The 17,189-nt window shown below is 37.7% G+C and overlaps 1 protein-coding gene across 1 annotated transcript in view; it reads left to right on the top strand.

Moving 5' to 3' along the window:
* Window positions 1-17,189, top strand: part of PKHD1L1 (PKHD1 like 1) — a 131,651-nt gene that overhangs the window by 93,877 nt on the left and 20,585 nt on the right. The window contains exons 58-67 of the mRNA XM_059671898.1: window positions 163-292; window positions 4,046-4,219; window positions 8,613-8,716; window positions 9,632-9,761; window positions 10,511-10,632; window positions 12,494-12,584; window positions 15,390-15,538; window positions 15,620-15,742; window positions 16,515-16,626; window positions 16,707-16,823. Coding sequence (XP_059527881.1) covers window positions 163-292; window positions 4,046-4,219; window positions 8,613-8,716; window positions 9,632-9,761; window positions 10,511-10,632; window positions 12,494-12,584; window positions 15,390-15,538; window positions 15,620-15,742; window positions 16,515-16,626; window positions 16,707-16,823 — 1,252 coding nt within the window. The remainder of the gene's footprint in view (window positions 1-162; window positions 293-4,045; window positions 4,220-8,612; window positions 8,717-9,631; window positions 9,762-10,510; window positions 10,633-12,493; window positions 12,585-15,389; window positions 15,539-15,619; window positions 15,743-16,514; window positions 16,627-16,706; window positions 16,824-17,189) is intronic.

Below are 17,189 nucleotides of genomic sequence, written 5' to 3'. Positions count from 1 at the left end.
AGAAGCATATTTATTTTAGACATCTAAGTATATAGGTTTTTTTTCTGTGACAATACCCTGATTCTAATCAGATATAAATAAATTAGAATTTTGAATAGTTATTAATAAATATAAACCTATTTTTTAAATTGTTCTTGTATTTGGCACTTGATTTTTCCTAAGGAGGGAGAAGAGATTGTGATAACAACCACGAGTTATGATATCCACCAGACAGAAACCAGAAGCATCGTTAAAATCCTGCATGGTCACAAAATTCTCATTCTCAATGAGCCCCTTTCCTACACTCACCTTGGTAAGTGGTTGTTCTTTAACCAAATAGATATGTAATTAAAATGTCTTAAAGTCGTCACATTTTAGTGCTTTCCTCTGTAATTACAATTATTACATGAAACATCTCAATTATTTTAGAAGAGCATTTCACTCAGACTGGTCCCCACGGGGTGCTACTGTTTACATGCTGGCTAGGAAGAGTCCCTGCTGTAGCCATTCTTTCGTTTAGCAAACATGCCGGGGTCCAAGCCCAGCGGGTCCAGGGGTCCCCAAAGGTGTGGACGGAGTTGGCGAAGAAGGAAGGACACGGAGACAGGGTTCAGTTGATCATCATAGCCAGGTTCTCTGGTCAGGGTCTGGTCAGGATCTCTAGCGAAGTTCTGGTTAGGATCCCAGAGAGGTTCTGCTTCAGATCTCCAGCCAGGTTCAGTCACCAGGTTCTAGTCAGGTTCTCTTGCCAATTTCTATAGTCAGGTTCAGTCCAGGATCCCTTGCCATGTTCTCCCGCTAGGCTCTGTCTCTAGGCTCCGAGGCCAGTCCCTCTCCAGGATCCTCCGGCATGCTCTCTCCAGCGAAGTTCTTCTGTCTCTAGAGAACGTTCTGTGTAGGTTCTGTGCCTAGGCTCTGTCTCTCTTGGTCCTGTCTTCCAAGCCCTGTCTGAGTTCTGTCTCTTGCTGTCTTGTTCTGAGTTCTGTGTGTTTCTGTCTTGTTACAACTGTATTTATACCAGTTGATTCAGTCCTATCAATCTCTATTACAAAGGTTAGGGCGTTTCTTATCTCCATTCCAGGGAGAAAAGATTATGTAGTTTAAGCATGATTGTTCGTAGTTAAAGGGATTAATTACCCGCCTGGCACTTACTTGAGGGGTTTTATTCCCTCCCTAACTTCAGGGGAAAATCCCTACCTGGGGATTCAACCTTTCTCGGAGAGGTGACCTTGGTTAAAACACAGCGCCAAGAAGGTGAGCAAACATATTAAGAACCATATGCCATATATGCCAGGTCCCTTGAAACAGCAAGGATGGACCGGCTCCCGGCAAATTCCCCCTTTTTTATTTTTTAAAAGCAGCCATTAAAAAGAAAAACCTGAAATGCTCTCTTGTATCCATTTTAAGAGTAGGATTGGCGCTTTCCGCTATTACCTGAGTCTATCACCCCAGGGAGAGCTTGCCAATCCTGCACTTTCCCGGGGTGGAAAGGCTGCAGTTGGGTTAAGGATAAGGCTCCTTGGGCCTACCTTCTCCCATGCCTCTACATTTACCTTTCTGGCACCTTTCCTTCCTCAGAAAAGCATGGACATACTTCTTGTATAAAACGTTCTGTCTGACTGGGAGTAACCTTAATTCCTCTGCTAGCAAGCATATGTGTTAAAAGATCAATACGGAGTCTTTTTTCTTTAGACTCAGTATGGCACATCTTCTTAATGTAAAGATCAATACAGAGTCTTCTTTCTTTGGACTCAGTATGGCACATCTTCTCAATCTAAGTTCTGTACTATCCACCTTCTTACCCTACTTATCCTCTGTAGGGGGGTTTGCAGCACCCTGGTGTAGTCCTATCCGTCCCGAGTGTGGGGTTCTCAATGGGGGGGGGGGGGCTTACCTAAGGGAATCCTGTTCCAGGGGTTCCCAAAGGTGTGGACGGAGTCGGCGAAGACTATCCACCCTCTTCCTACGGTGGAGTCCTATCCGTCCCGAGTGCAGGGTGCTTACCTAGGGGTCCCTGTTCGGGCGCCAGATGCCGGGGTCCAAGCCCAGCGGGTCCAGGGGTCCCCAAAGGTGTGGACGGAGTTGGCGAAGAAGGAAGGACACGGAGACAGGGTTCAGTTGATCATCATAGCCAGGTTCTCTGGTCAGGGTCTGGTCAGGATCTCTAGCGAAGTTCTGGTTAGGATCCCAGAGAGGTTCTGCTTCAGATCTCCAGCCAGGTTCAGTCACCAGGTTCTAGTCAGGTTCTCTTGCCAATTTCTATAGTCAGGTTCAGTCCAGGATCCCTTGCCATGTTCTCCCGCTAGGCTCTGTCTCTAGGCTCCGAGGCCAGTCCCTCTCCAGGATCCTCCGGCATGCTCTCTCCAGCGAAGTTCTTCTGTCTCTAGAGAACGTTCTGTGTAGGTTCTGTGCCTAGGCTCTGTCTCTCTTGGTCCTGTCTTCCAAGCCCTGTCTGAGTTCTGTCTCTTGCTGTCTTGTTCTGAGTTCTGTGTGTTTCTGTCTTGTTACAACTGTATTTATACCAGTTGATTCAATCCTATCAATCTCTATTACAAAGGTTAGGGCGTTTCTTATCTCCATTCCAGGGAGAAAAGATTATGTAGTTTAAGCATGATTGTTCGTAGTTAAAGGGATTAATTACCCGCCTGGCACTTACTTGAGGGGTTTTATTCCCTCCCTAACTTCAGGGGAAAATCCCTACCTGGGGATTCAACCTTTCTCGGAGAGGTGACCTTGGTTAAAACACAGCGCCAAGAAGGTGAGCAAACATATTAAGAACCATATGCCATATATGCCAGGTCCCTTGAAACAGCAAGGATGGACCGGCTCCCGGCACAAACATACAGCAAAGATCTACTGCATTGCATTCTCTCATTCTGTGGGATAAGATGTCACTTTCTGTTTTAAGCAGGCTTCTAGGTGACTCTTAGGCACACTAACATTTGAAAACGTTGACCTGAGAGCATTTTTGTCCTGATTGGTTTCATTGACACATTCCTCAGTTGAAACTGCATTTAAACAAACTACAGCCAAATGGTAAACCGTAATTCTCCAGGAAAGAAGGAATTCCTCAGAATCAACTGAAGACCAAATCTCAGCCTGTAGGGTCAGGGCCTTCCCAGCACCCACCCTTCCCCCATTTGTCCTGCTACCTTCCTCGGAATCCCAGACGTGGAAGCAGACAGAAGGATGTCAGAAAACCACTGAGATGCTCTGGTGCTCATGAGAACTCCAGCCGTAAGGCGGTGTGAGAGGCTGTGGATATGTGGCCTGCGTGAAAAAGAAACTTAAGAGGACATTTTAAAGCAGTATTTTAATAGAAGCATATATGTCTATCATTCTGTATCACATATTTTCCTCTAAATCAAAAAGAAGAGTTTTCGTTGAAGAACATTTTGATCGTAAAGCAAAAAGTTTTGGAAGTTTGACATTATATAGTCTTTGAGTTTTTCCTTTAAACTACCAAACATTTCTCTCTGTTTGAAATGTACCTGCCTGTCTTATAGTTTTGACTAACATTTCCAGAAATGTAGAATGGAATTTAGGTTATGTTTTCTAGATCATTAAGATGCAAGTGTATACACTATGTTTGCTATGCTACTAGTATTTACAAAGAATTGTGATTGATACAAAATATGCCCAGGAAATGTGGAACAAACCAAGGTTTGCGGTCAGGAGAGGTAATATTGCTGATTTTCCACACAGCCTTGGGCAAATTCTTTTATTCTCTACCTCACTTCCTCATCTATTAGAATTTCAAGCAGCTTTTCAACTTGCCTTACATCAGTGTATAAAGCGATTGCAAACTTCCTACGAAGCAATAACTTCGTTGCTGATTATAATAATCTTTTTATATAAAAGAAATACTTTTGATTACATTTTGTTTTATTAAAAAGCTATCGTTTCAGTCTGCCATCTATGTATGTTAAGTATAAAATGTTAATCAATTTACGCATTTGTGCTAACTTTTGGCATATTCGAAAGCTATGTAGCCTATGAACAGCAAATAAACTAATGAAGATGGGAATTTCTCAGCATTGGTAATGACCTAGCTGTCCTGTTGCAGGTGAAAGATACCAAGTTCCTGGAACACGTCAGAGCTACACATTAGCAGCTGATGTTGGGATACTGAGCAGGAACATCAAAATACTTGGTGAAGACTACCCAGGTTGGTTCCAGGAATCATTTGGTGCACGTGTCCTGATCAGCTCATTCACTGAAAATATGATGACTTTTAAAGGTTGGTACAAATTCAGTTTCTTTTCCTAGATGAAATATAGCCCATTCTTTACAATGTGTAGTCAGATCTTCAGTAATTCTCACGTCTTTATAGGATCTCCTGTGCTAAGAAACAAAATTCAACTGAGTACGTTTTAAAGATCTTACTGGCCTTATCTAATAATTCATGCATCAGGCAGCATCCAGTGTAGCAGGCCAAATGGAGCTCTGAAGAGCCGTACACAAGGAAAGATTTTATAGGCAGAAGGGAACAGGAACAAGGTTATACTCAGTAAAAAAGCAAATTGGTTAGTGCAAGGCATGCATATAAGCATAACCAATGGACACAGATACTAGGGGGGTGAGGGCATGTGCCAAGGGGTGGGGGAGGCCGGGGGGAGGTCAGTAGGGGAAAAAGGAGATATATGTACTACTACTTGTAATACTTTAAACAATAAATAAATAAATGTTACTTTCCCTGTAGGGGATGGCAAGGGTTTATCAAACACATTACCCCTGATGCTGATTGGGCCATTCCTGATTCACTGATTTAAGATTCCATTTCTGGAAGAGCCAGAACTGTAGTTAAGTTAAATTTCAGTTTGGTGTTGTGTGACTTAGCATAAGTGACTCCACTTTGGGCCTGGTGTCTTGTTTTTGATACTTGGAAAATAAAGCTTTGAGTGGGATTGTATAGCCCTTCCCATACCAAATCCCCAACATTATTCCACTTATTTTACTTCAGACAGTAAGAATTATCAAATTAACAATGACCTTAGATAATAGCTTGTCCAGTTTCTCACCCAATCAAAAATTATTTTTTAACAAGCACAACAGATCTGTTATTTTCTAAGGAAAATTTCAAAACATACTAAAAATAGAGAAAATAATGTAATGAATCCTATTACCAGCTACCACAGTTATCAACTTTCCCCAATCTTGTGTCATCTATATGCCCACCCACGCTATTTAAGCCACTGGATTATTTTGAAGCAGCCACATTTTTTTTATTGAGATGTAATTAACATATAATATTGTGTAAGTTTAAGGTGTACAGTGTGTTGATTTGATACTTATATATTGCAATATGATTACCATCAGAGTGTTAACTAGCACCTCTATCACATCACATAATTATTCCTTTTTTGTGTGGTGAGAACAATTAAGATCTAGTCTCTTAGTAACTTTGAAGTTTATAACATAGTACTAGATGGGGTCTCTCGACTTGGCCTGCAGGGATCGGGCCAAAACCAGCTCTCCGACATCCCCCAAATGGTCCCGAATTGTGAGAGGGCACAGGCCAGGTTGAGGGACCCCCCGGACCTGTACACAAATCTGTGCACTGGGCCTCTAGTATGTATATAAGATCTTTGATTAATCTCTACCCACCCTCCCCTCTCCCCCCTTCCCTCTGAGATTCATCAGACTATTCCATGTTTTCAGGCCTGTGGTTTTTGCTCTGGCGTTGAGCATCTGCCCCCTGGAGGTGGTTAGTGCACGTCATGCGCGTCATAGCTACTGGTCAGCTGGTCGCTTAGGCATATATATATTCATTCTATAATTGCTATGCTGTCCGTTAGATCTCTAGGACTTATTTATCTTCTAGTTGTAAGTTTATGTCCTTAATCATCTCCCCAACTTCCCCCTCTCTCCCAGCCCCTGGTAACCACTGTTCTACTCTGTTTTTACAAGTTCAGCTTTTTTTCAGATTCCACGTGTAAGTGATACCATATAGTATTTGTATTTCTCTGTCTGACTTATTTCACTATAATGCCTTCAAGATACATCCACATTGTTGCAATTGGAGAGTTCCCGCTTTTTCGTAGCTGAATAATAGTCTGTTGTTTACATATACCTCATCTTCCTTGCCCTATTTATCTGTTGATGGACACTCAGGTTGTTTTCTTATTTTCACTATTGTGAATGAAGCAGCCACATATTAATTAATCTAGAAACATTTCAGAATATAACTCTAAGACTTTTTAAAAAATATCTGTAGGTATCAGACTTAAAAATGATAATAGTTCCTTTTCATCAAGTGATCATTCAAATTCTTCCAGTTTATTCACCATTTTCCTTCCTTCCTTCCTTCCTTCCTTCCTTCCTTCCTTCCTTCCTTCCTTCCTTCCTTCCTTCCTTCCTTCCTTCCTTTTCCCCTTCTCTTCCCTGTCTTTCCCATCCCTTCCTTTTTTTCCCTTTCCTCCTTCCTTTGTGCTCTCTTTATTCAAATCAGGATCTAAATAAGATCCATGTTGCAATTGGTTATGAATCTTAAATGTCTCTGATTCATTTCTTTTTCCTTGCATTTTGTTGATAAAAGGAAATGGGTCATTTGTCCTATAGTGTTTCCAACATTCTGGGATTTAGGGATTGCATTCCTAGAATTTTAGTTGTTTCTGTCTCACTTAGATTTTCTATGCATGTGTAGGTTAGAACTAGAAAACTGATCAGATACAGATTCAGTTTTTATGCAAGAACTCTTCATAGCTGATGGTATAATTTTTCATTTGTAGGCACATAATGTATGACTGTTTCTCCTTTTGAGATGTTAGCAGCCATTCATGATCATTGCCTGGATTAAACCACTGAGGTTTAAAATGGTGATATTTTAATTATACTGTTCCCTCCTCATTTATAATCTAGAATACCTCTATAAAGAGAAGCTCCTCCAAACAATTATTTGACTACCTTGAGGGACAGTTTATAAAGGAAATGTAAGAAAAATGCTTGATTCTTTCCCCTTGTTAACTCCAAAGGTGACAAGGAGTTTTTGTTTTGTTTGTTTGTTTGTTTTCAATATGAATTTTTTTCTTTATTAATTAAGGTATTACATATGTGTCCTTATCTCCCCTCCCTCCTGACCCCCCGACTCATGCCCTCACCCCCCTGGTGTCTGTGTCCATTGGTTAGGCTTATATGCATGCATTCAAGTCCTTTGGTTGATCTCTTCCCCTTATCCCCACCCTCCCCTCCCTTCCCTCTGAGGTTTGATGGTCTGATCGATGCTTCTCTGTCTCTGGATCTGTTTTTGCTCATCAGTTTATGTTGTTCATTATATTCCACAAATGAGTGAGATCATGTGACATTTATCTTTCTCTGACTGGCTTATTTCGCTGTTTTGTTTTTTATTAGTGGCATGATACAAGATTTCAGGCATGGGGCTAAGCATTTGCACCTATTACCTCATTTAATACCCATCGTACTATGGCATAAATATTGCCCCCCTTTTAATTTTTTTATTTTGCAATTACAGGTATACAGCACAGTACAGGCATTTATATAACTTACCAAGTGATTCACCTAAGAAGTCTAGTACTCACCTGACATCATACATAGTTATTACAATGTTGTCACTCTTTTCAAGATAAAGATAAAGAAATAGATGATTAGAGGGGTAAATTGCTGCAGTAATCCATGTCTGTCTCACTTAAAGTCCCAAGATGGGCCCTATTCCCATGACAACCTTTCCTTGCTCCTATTGTTTTGGGATGTAAATAAAGAAAACACAGCAATGGCTTTGTAGGCCCACATGGTCTGTGATAACCATTTCTTCTCTGTCTTTATTATATTAATCTTATGTTCCCCACTATACCGGTTTTTTTCCTTCTAGTGCAAAATAATTCCTCTCTAATGCATTTTATTAAATATCAGTTTTGAAGCAAGGACTATATTTTACTGGTTTCTTACCAGCCAGCCATGGATCTCTGTGCCTCAGTTTTCTTCCATAAAAGATAGGAGTAATAAAAGTTCCTAACTCATAGGATGTTGTATGAGAATGAAACCACCCACTGCCAGCCGTTAGTACAGCTTTGGCGCAGAGCAATCCCTCATGGACTGTTTTTGCTGTTATTACTAATCTATGAAATTGGCTTTTGTCAGCTCAGTGGTACTTACGATAAACTGATGAGCAGAGAGTTGGCAGTGCATATTCTAGAGAGGTTATGTAAAGATAATGCCCGTAAAGGCTCTTTAGAACATCAAAATGGAAATGTCACGTGAATTATATCTCATGCCTTATGTCATGTATTCTCAACAGAGACAATATCACCACCAAGGGGTGAAGTTGGTCCTTGAGGGATAAAAATACCCTTAGTTATCGCAATGGTTTGTAGTCCCCCAACGGGCCACCATACATTAACAGATACATAGTATATCTGTGTTATTAAAACTTCATGGGGAGGGGAAGCTATTAGGAAAAAATGCCTAAGAAGGCTGGGGGGGGGGAGGTAGTGAAAAAAAAAAGTTCAGAAATACTGCCTCATTTAGATTAAAGGAGCATTGAAAAACTAATGCGATTTCCATGAAAGAGTTGAAAACAAGTTTGTAATGGGAAAAATTACAGCTTCTGTAGATTTTTTTAAATGTTTTAGATTTTTTTCAAGAAAAAAATGAATTTAACTGCTCCCTTCCCACAGGAAATGCAAGGATAAGTGATGTGGAATTTTATCACAGTGGCCAGGAAGGCTTCAGGGACAGCACGGACCCACGGTATGCTGTCACGTTTCTTAACCTAGGACAGGTTTGTACTTTATGTTGAATTTTTGCATATATCCATTTTGATTTTGATTTGATTTTCATTTATCTTTACTAAATAGCCATAGCTTATGATTACTAAGACTATGATATAATATAATACAACTTTCTTAGATGTGTTCCCCATTAACTGTTTTAGACTCATGGTAGCGTTTCATTCCACCCATTTCATGCATTTATTTAGGGTAAGATAAATAAAAATAGAAAAAGGAGCAGAGAAGGTGAAAGGATTGACCATCTATAATGGTACCTAACACCTTCACTTTATTTTGAAATAGCCAAACATATTTCCAGTTTCTATTAAACAAAGTGAGTATTGCTTAAATTTTTCAAATGAAAAATACCTATGTCTGTATATCCATGTCTCTGCCAAAGTGGGAAAATAAATATTCTATGAGGGCTGGTGATTTAAGGAAAATGAGAGCTTATTTCTTATGGAAATAAAAAGTAATCTTGTAGGTTTGAAATTGAAACCCCTAACCTACTCATTGACTGGTTCCAATAGACAGTTGAGTCATAACCCCTTGCCTAGAATGTCAAATTTTGAAGAAAAAGAAAATCCCTGTTAATCATATAGTAAACTAACTATTTTGAAAAAATAAATTTTAGTACCTAAGCATTTTATAGGTAATGATAGAAATATAAATGCATAGCAAAGTGAGAATTTTTTACCTGCATTTAAAGTAAGCATACTTTATTTTTTGCTTTATTTAATCATAATATATGTGGACATTTGCCAGGATTAAAAGACCTGCTGGGAAATCATCTCTTTTTATGGAATATAAATTGAGTATTTTATTTACCAAGGTGTGTTTCCTGAAAATCACCTACTTCAAATTTTTCCTTTAAATATATTTTCATTTTATTTTTAAAATATTCACTGAATCCTAATGTTTTATAGATTCAAGAACGTGGCTCATCTTACATTCGAGGCTGTGCTTTTCACCATGGCTTTTCCCCAGCAATCGGTGTGTTTGGGACAGATGGATTGGACATAGATGATAACATCATTCACTTTACAGTGGGGGAAGGTAAGAGATAATATTTTGGTCCAAATAACTTATCTTTCTGAGACAGTCTTATCTGTAAGCTCTAGGGCCATGCTGTCCAGCTGATCTTTCTTCGAGAATGGAAATGGTTGATATCTGTGCTATTATGGTAATTTCTAAAGCACATGTGGCCATTGAGCACTTGAAATGTGACTAGTGTGACTGAGGAACTGGATTTTTAATTTTAATTGTACTTAATTTAATCATACTTACTTTACATCTAAGTAGTCACAGGTGGCTATGGATACTATGGTGGATAGTAGAGCTCAAGAAGAATTATTTACCAAGCCCCAATCTTTTGAGAGTTATCTAATACCAATAGTTTAAATTACTATGACTTTTAAAATACTCCTCAGATGTCAATCAAAACGCTTATTCACTAGTAAGCGTTATTTAATAAAAATTATATTTTATTTTAGGGGGTTATTCTTTCTTGAATGTCATTAAAGAATATAATACAAACTTTTAAAAAATGTACATAATTATTTATGTGTTTGTTAAATCCTGAGGTGGAGCCTGTGAACCCACATATTTAACAAGCACCCAGAAGATCCTAATTCAGGTAGTCTATTAAAGAGGTGGAGTTTCACTGTCAGAGTTCAGAGGGCTCAATTTAAAATCTAAGGGATTCAATTATCAGGCTTAAACTAGAAAACTAATTTTCCCCATTGACATCCCCCATAATACTTATTACAAATTTACATGTATTGGGGGGATTTATTTTTTTCCAGGCATAAGAATATGGGGGGATGCCAACAGAGTCCGAGGAAACTTGGTTGCACTTTCAGTTTGGCCGGGAACCTATCAGAGCAGAAAAGATTTAAGTTCAACTCTCTGGCATGCAGCAATTGAGGTAATGCAAACAAATTTATAATTATACGCAGTTATAACTTCCTTATTGAGGATTATAATTTCTGTAGAAATTATACATCTCAAAATATTATTGAAAACTCTTTCTTCCTTAAAGATTGGTGAATTAGTAAAATGAACTAATTAAAGGACTGAATGAACTTTCTTAAAAGATAATGTGAGCTCCAACAGCCATTGGATTTTTCTTTGTATTGATGCTCACTTATTTATTGCTTCTCTAACATTAATTATTGCTCTCAGGTTATAGTACAGGGTCTCTGTGCTGCTAACTGACTGAGTGCCTTGCACAGATCACTACTTGACTCTGGATTTAGTTTCCTTCCAAATGGAAAATTATAATAACAGCCTATAGAATCTCTGCAACCTTTTCTCATCTATGGTTTTTTATTCTATATGCAAGGTTATTTAATCTAACATAACTATTGGACCCTTCTTGATTCCCATGAAATTTCTTCCATTACTATTGGTCTTTATTTAGATGCAGAATGATATTGTAAATGAAAATGGTACAGAGAAAGGATCTAGAGGAAATATGGCTTCCTCTTGTTTTTATTTTAGTCACCTATGCCATAGGAACAAAAAAGAATTACAAATAGCTCTCTTCGAAAGATGGGATAAGGATTGGGCTTTGATTTTGTGCAACTATTAATATCACCTTACAGTAAAATGTGAAACCTGGAACTTAGTATATATTTATGAGGTAATAATGTTCTCTTTCATCTATTTATAAGTGTTTGAATGTAATAAAATGTTAATTCTTATTCTTTAAAGTTATCTGTATCTTTTTAAATAAAAGGTACTTACTTACTTTTGTGAATACCATTTGACTATTTTATCATAATCTTTAAAAAATAGGGTGTTTAGTGTGCTTTAAATAATCGAAGTTTTAAATGTTTTGCTGACACTATAGATAAGAACTAGACCTTCTGTACTTTGTACTTATCATTTTCTACCACTTTGACTTGACTCATAAAATTGCTTAGTCATTACTTAATACTCATGCTACCCAGTTTTTTAGTATAGCAGATTTTATTTAAAGTATTGAATGCCTCTATTGAATCTTATATAGTCTATTGTAATTGCCTTGGTTGTCTTGTTTTAAATAAATCAAATTGGTAACAGAATATAACCAAAAAGAGTGACAAAGTACTTGTAACCTTGCTATAATACTGTAATTTAGTCTATCTTATAAATATTGAACCACATCCAGTGGATTTTGTGACTGAAATAAAAAAATAATTCCTTTAATGCATTGTCCTAAGAAATCTAAGGTATAAAAAATAATAAATAATCTCTTCAATGTACTTTTCTGAGAAGTCTAGTGATGGTTTTACACTAAGAACCTAAGGCAGCGGTTCTCAACCTGTGGGTCGCGACGCCTTTGGGGATCGAACGACCCTTTCACAGGGGTCACCTAAGACCATCAGAAAACACATATTGAATATATAATTACATATTGTTTTTGTGATTAATCACTATGCTTTAATTACATTCAATTTGTAACAATGAAAATACATCCTGAATATCAGATATTTACATTACGATTCATAACAGTAGCAAAGTTACAGTTATGAAGTAGCAACGAAAATAATTTTATGGTTGGGGGTCACCACAACATGAGGAACTGTATTAAAGGGTTGCAGCATTAGGAAGGTTGAGAACCACTGACCTAAGGTAATATCAATACTTCATTTGTAATGTAAGTTTGAATGGAGTGAATACTGAATTAAATTTTCCTCCTGTAAGTGTAGTCATAATTAGATATCCTGTGTGTTGCCTACTGGCTCTCATTGCCTAATTGTGGAAGAGCCTGACCCAAAGCATTTTCTTTGTCATTCTTCTAGATAAATAGAGGGACCAATACAGTCTTACAGAATAACGTCGTGGCTGGATTTGGAAGGGCGGGATACCGCATTGACGGAGAACCTTGCTCAAGTAAGTCTTTTGACGGAGAGTCACTAAAACTAGGAAATAATTTGTCCCAATTCGTTAAAAATAAACAATTGTTCTCAGTTCAACATCTGATATATCCTCTCCCTGGGCACTGAAAGGACTCAACAAGGCAAATTATTGCAAGATACCCTTGGGTCTAAAGGAAAAATGGATAGGCTTTTAAAGACAACTATTTTCCATGTTTATGATCCCAAACCTCTAACAGCAATTTCAGTTCCTGATTTGGCTGGTATTGGAACAGTGAGTACCTCATCCCACTTTCATAAAACGAAATGTAGAGATAGATGCTATAGGGGTGTGCCACTATTCCATGCTTCTGCTTTATAAAGGAATAAATGCTCACTGTTTCTGTGTTAAAACCTGCAAGCATGAAAGGCAAAGGACATGAACACACAGTTCTCAGATATATTCCCATCAGATGAGCAAAAGTCAAGAACTGAACAATTGCTCTGTTGGCAAGGCTGTAGGGAAACAGGAACATTTACACGTTGCTGCTTGAAGGACAAAACTATGTAACCCACAGAGGGACTCTGGCAATAGCTACCACAGTGATAGAGGCATTTACCTTTGGTCAGCATTTCTACTCTGGTAATGTAACTAACAGTTGCCTCTGTAAGAAAAAACATTTGTAAACAAGGCTGTTCATCACAGCGTTTTGTGTACTAGCAGAAACCTGACAGCTACCTGTGTCCAATAACTGTGGGCTCTTAAAGGAGCCCAACGTTGCACACCAGGCCCCTCTCAAAGAATAAAAAAGATACATACCACATATTGCTATGGGGATGCTAAAGTGATAAAAATAAAATTTCAGAACGGTATACATGATACTGTTTTGTGTATATGTTTTGTGGGGAAAAGGGAAGAAAATAAGAACATATGTGGTGTATGTGTTTCCATAAAGAAACACAAAGTGTGAAAACAGAGACATAGAAATTGAGTGGGAACAGGATCACTGGTGACTTATTATTGTCTAACTATTTATAACCTCTTGATTTTTCAACTAAGTAAAAGAATGATCAGATCCAAAAAGTGAAAGAAATAATAGAACTTAAGGCTTTGTCTCCTAAGAAACTTACTTAGTTAAAGGTAATGGGATTTTTCCACTGAAAAATTTATATTCCTTCTACAGTTTTTTTCTCAGCATAGTTATTTTCAAGATTCTTTAAATCAGCATTTTTTGTATAAATTCAAAACTTATTGGGCTTATGCTAATTTTATTCTTGTGCAAGATACATTTTGAGGGGATAAACCTACTTAACTTATCTTTTGATATATGCTCTTATTAAATATTTTAGTTCCCAATAGCTTTAAGTAGCTTTTCTTTGACTTAAAATGTAAATATATGCAATTTCTCTATAACTTCTTTGAAGTGTTGTGTTGTTTTTTGAAAATCAAAACATGACCTGTGAATATGAATATGTACTAATATGTGATATCATGTCATGAATTTTTTACTGACTATATTGATATTCCTAAATAATTGAGAGTGTCTATAGGAGTTTTTAGATTTCAAGCATTGAAACATGAAACATCACAGATGAATTCAGAGTTTAAGTTCCTGGAATGGGACATCAACCTATCAAATTCATCTCCCAGACAATGAGCAGCTAGGATGCTGGGAAGGGAGGAGCCATGTTTGCCCACGAGTTACCTTGTGTGGAAACAACAAAGAGACATGCAAACAGCTTCTTATGAAGAAAACAAAATAGAACCCTGGGAAACCATCATCAAAATGTCCATCTCAAAGGACTAGGAAAAATGGAAAAGCAATAGAAGATAAGATGAAGTCAGATCCTTGGGGACTAAGTATAATTTAGGGGTGACTCTGCTCTTTATAGGAAATCTTCAAATTTATGCATGGTGAAGAAGGGGTTATTAAGGTTACTGATCTGATTTGGAGGTACATAAAATTTTCATTAAAATCTACATCAATTATCCTGTATATTAATTATGAATATAGTGTCCATTTATTGAGGCTTTTTCATTTCATTTTGAAACAACCCTGACAGAGGCTTGATATATATATATATATATATATATATATATATATATATATATATATATATATATATAAACTAAAGTCCAATGAAGTTGAATAACTTTGCAAACATCATGAATAGATTAATTCAACAAATATTTAATGATTCATTAATAGCTACCTCTGCATTACCTTCTAAGCTCCAGGAATATGGCGGTCAGTGAGCTTCTGTCATGAAGCTTATATTATAGAAAGAGAGAAGATGGATCTCATAATAAAGTCAAATAAGTCATAATATCAAGTGAAGAAAGTTCTAATTGCTATGCAAAGTGACTGAGGTGCTACTTTGGATCAGGTGGTCAGAGAAAGTCTTCTAAAGAAGTAATATTTAACTTGAAAATGGGATGACCAATGCAAAGGTCAGCAGGGGAAGCGTTTAACAGACAGCCAGTGGTGCCATTGTGTTTCAAGTTCAGCCTTATTTCAACCCAACTGCATGCTCTTTCTAATGAAATTCGTATTCAGTTTTATCAGATACAATAAGTTAAGGGTGCTAACGCTAAACCAAACTTTTGCAAATGAGCATACAATTATTCTAGATAACAGTAAAGGGACGATTTAGATGAGAATAAACACCAAATAGAGTAAATCATAAATGACTGAACCATGAAAATATTTGTTCATCTTGTTAAAATTTACGTCAAAATTATATATTGAATTTTTAAAAGAATTTGAACTTTGACACTGCTTACAAAACTATATGACATGATTTATAATCTTAATTATCTCATTTTGTGTTTCCACCCAAGGTCTGTCTAGCCCCCTGGACAAGTGGTCTGACAATGAGGCCCATGGGGGGTTATATGGCATCTATATGAATCAGGACGGTCTTCCTGGGTGTTCTCTCATACAGGGATTTACCATTTGGATGTGCTGGGATTATGGGATTTATTTTCAGGTAAGTTGATAGAAGATCATGACTGTTTGTTTTCTTTTATGATTGTGTTTTGTACTATGTAAACTATAAATTGTATTACAGACCACAGAGAGCGTGTATATCCATAATGTGACCCTGGTTGACAATGGAATGGCCATTTCTTCAATGATTTATATGCCAGCTGCCATATCTCACCAAATTTCCAATAAAACAGTGCAAATTAAGGTAAGACATGAATACAGCCACATGAGAAGAGTAAACTTATTGGAGGATTAATATAAATAACCTCCTTGACTTCTACCCCAGCTAGCCCAAACCTCCCACCTCTGCTCTCATTAACTTTTCCTAGGAAGCTTTGTATACTCCCCTTTGCTCCCCAGTTCCTTCACCTCTTCTTCTTTTTTTTATCCTCACCTGAGGATATTTTTCCATTGGTTTTTAGAGAGAGGGAAAGACAGAAATATCAATGTAAGAGAAACACATTGATTGGTTGCCTCCTGCAGGTGGTGGGGGGAGGAGCCTGCAACTGAGGTATGGGCCCTTGACTGGAATTGAACCTGAGACCCTTCAGTCCACAGGCCCACGCTCTATTCACTGAGCCAAACGGGCCAGGGCCCCTCACCTCTTCTTGATTATCACCTGCTAACTTTGCCCCACTTCGTTACATTTTCATTCCTTCTATGAATTTTTTCCTGAAGCAGCTTAGGTAGCTTAAGTCACTCCCTCCTCTTCTTGTTCCTATTGTGTCCTGGGCATAATGTATATCTAGAAACAGAACATGTCCTTATATATAATTGTCTACATATCCATCTTCCCTTTGCCGCTTTGAGTCATTCCACTCTGGGAAGAAATCACACCTTTTTCATCTGGGTTTAATGGTCCATTTCTGAAACGTATAGATTGTATTTTGCAACAGTGCAATTCAGTATTACCAATTATTGTGTTTTCTCTTAGCAGTAGTTATTATTAAAGCTGTATTGTTTGAATTTTTTCACAGAGCTCATTAATTGTTGGAAGTAGCCCTGAATTCAATTGCTCTGATCGCCTAACAAATGATGATCCCAATATTGAACTTTCTGCTGCCCATCGGAGTTCTAGACCTCCATCAGGTAGAAAATTAGGAATTTCAATTTTGGTGTTCAGATGAGTGCACTTTCAAATTTCATCAACTGCCTTCTTTTTATGAAAGGAGGGAGAAGCGGGATTTGCTGGCCCACCTTTGCTTCAGCACATAACATGGCACCCCGGAAGCCTCACGCGGGGATCATGAGTTACAACGCCGTCAGTGGCCTTTTGGAAGTTTCAGGCAAGTTTAAATATAGTCCTTGACACATCTCAATTAAGTGCTATAAAGAGTACATAGAGTATAACTAATAATGTTTCATTGTTAGCAAAAAAAAATGATTTAAATGAATGTGTATATGAATCTGCTCAATATGACAAGAAAATAAATCAGAGTCCATTTCAAGAATGGAGTAATGGGGCTGATTGAGTTAGGCTTATTAACATGCTAAAACTCACAGAGTTCCCTAGAGCACAAGGACAGTGAGCCCTAACATGCAAGCACTTTTCAGATCTGCTAATACCACAATTGCCCTCGTCCCATTGACCAAAACAAGTTACATGGCCAAGAGCAGAGAAATATGGAAATGACTACTCAGTGGTGTTGATA

This window comes from Myotis daubentonii, chromosome 17 (genome assembly GCF_963259705.1).
Source record: "Myotis daubentonii chromosome 17, mMyoDau2.1, whole genome shotgun sequence".
NCBI classification, from domain to species: Eukaryota; Metazoa; Chordata; class Mammalia; order Chiroptera; family Vespertilionidae; genus Myotis; species Myotis daubentonii.
The sequence above is the reverse complement of the archived record's forward strand: the minus strand, read 5'-3'. Positions and strand labels throughout refer to the sequence as shown.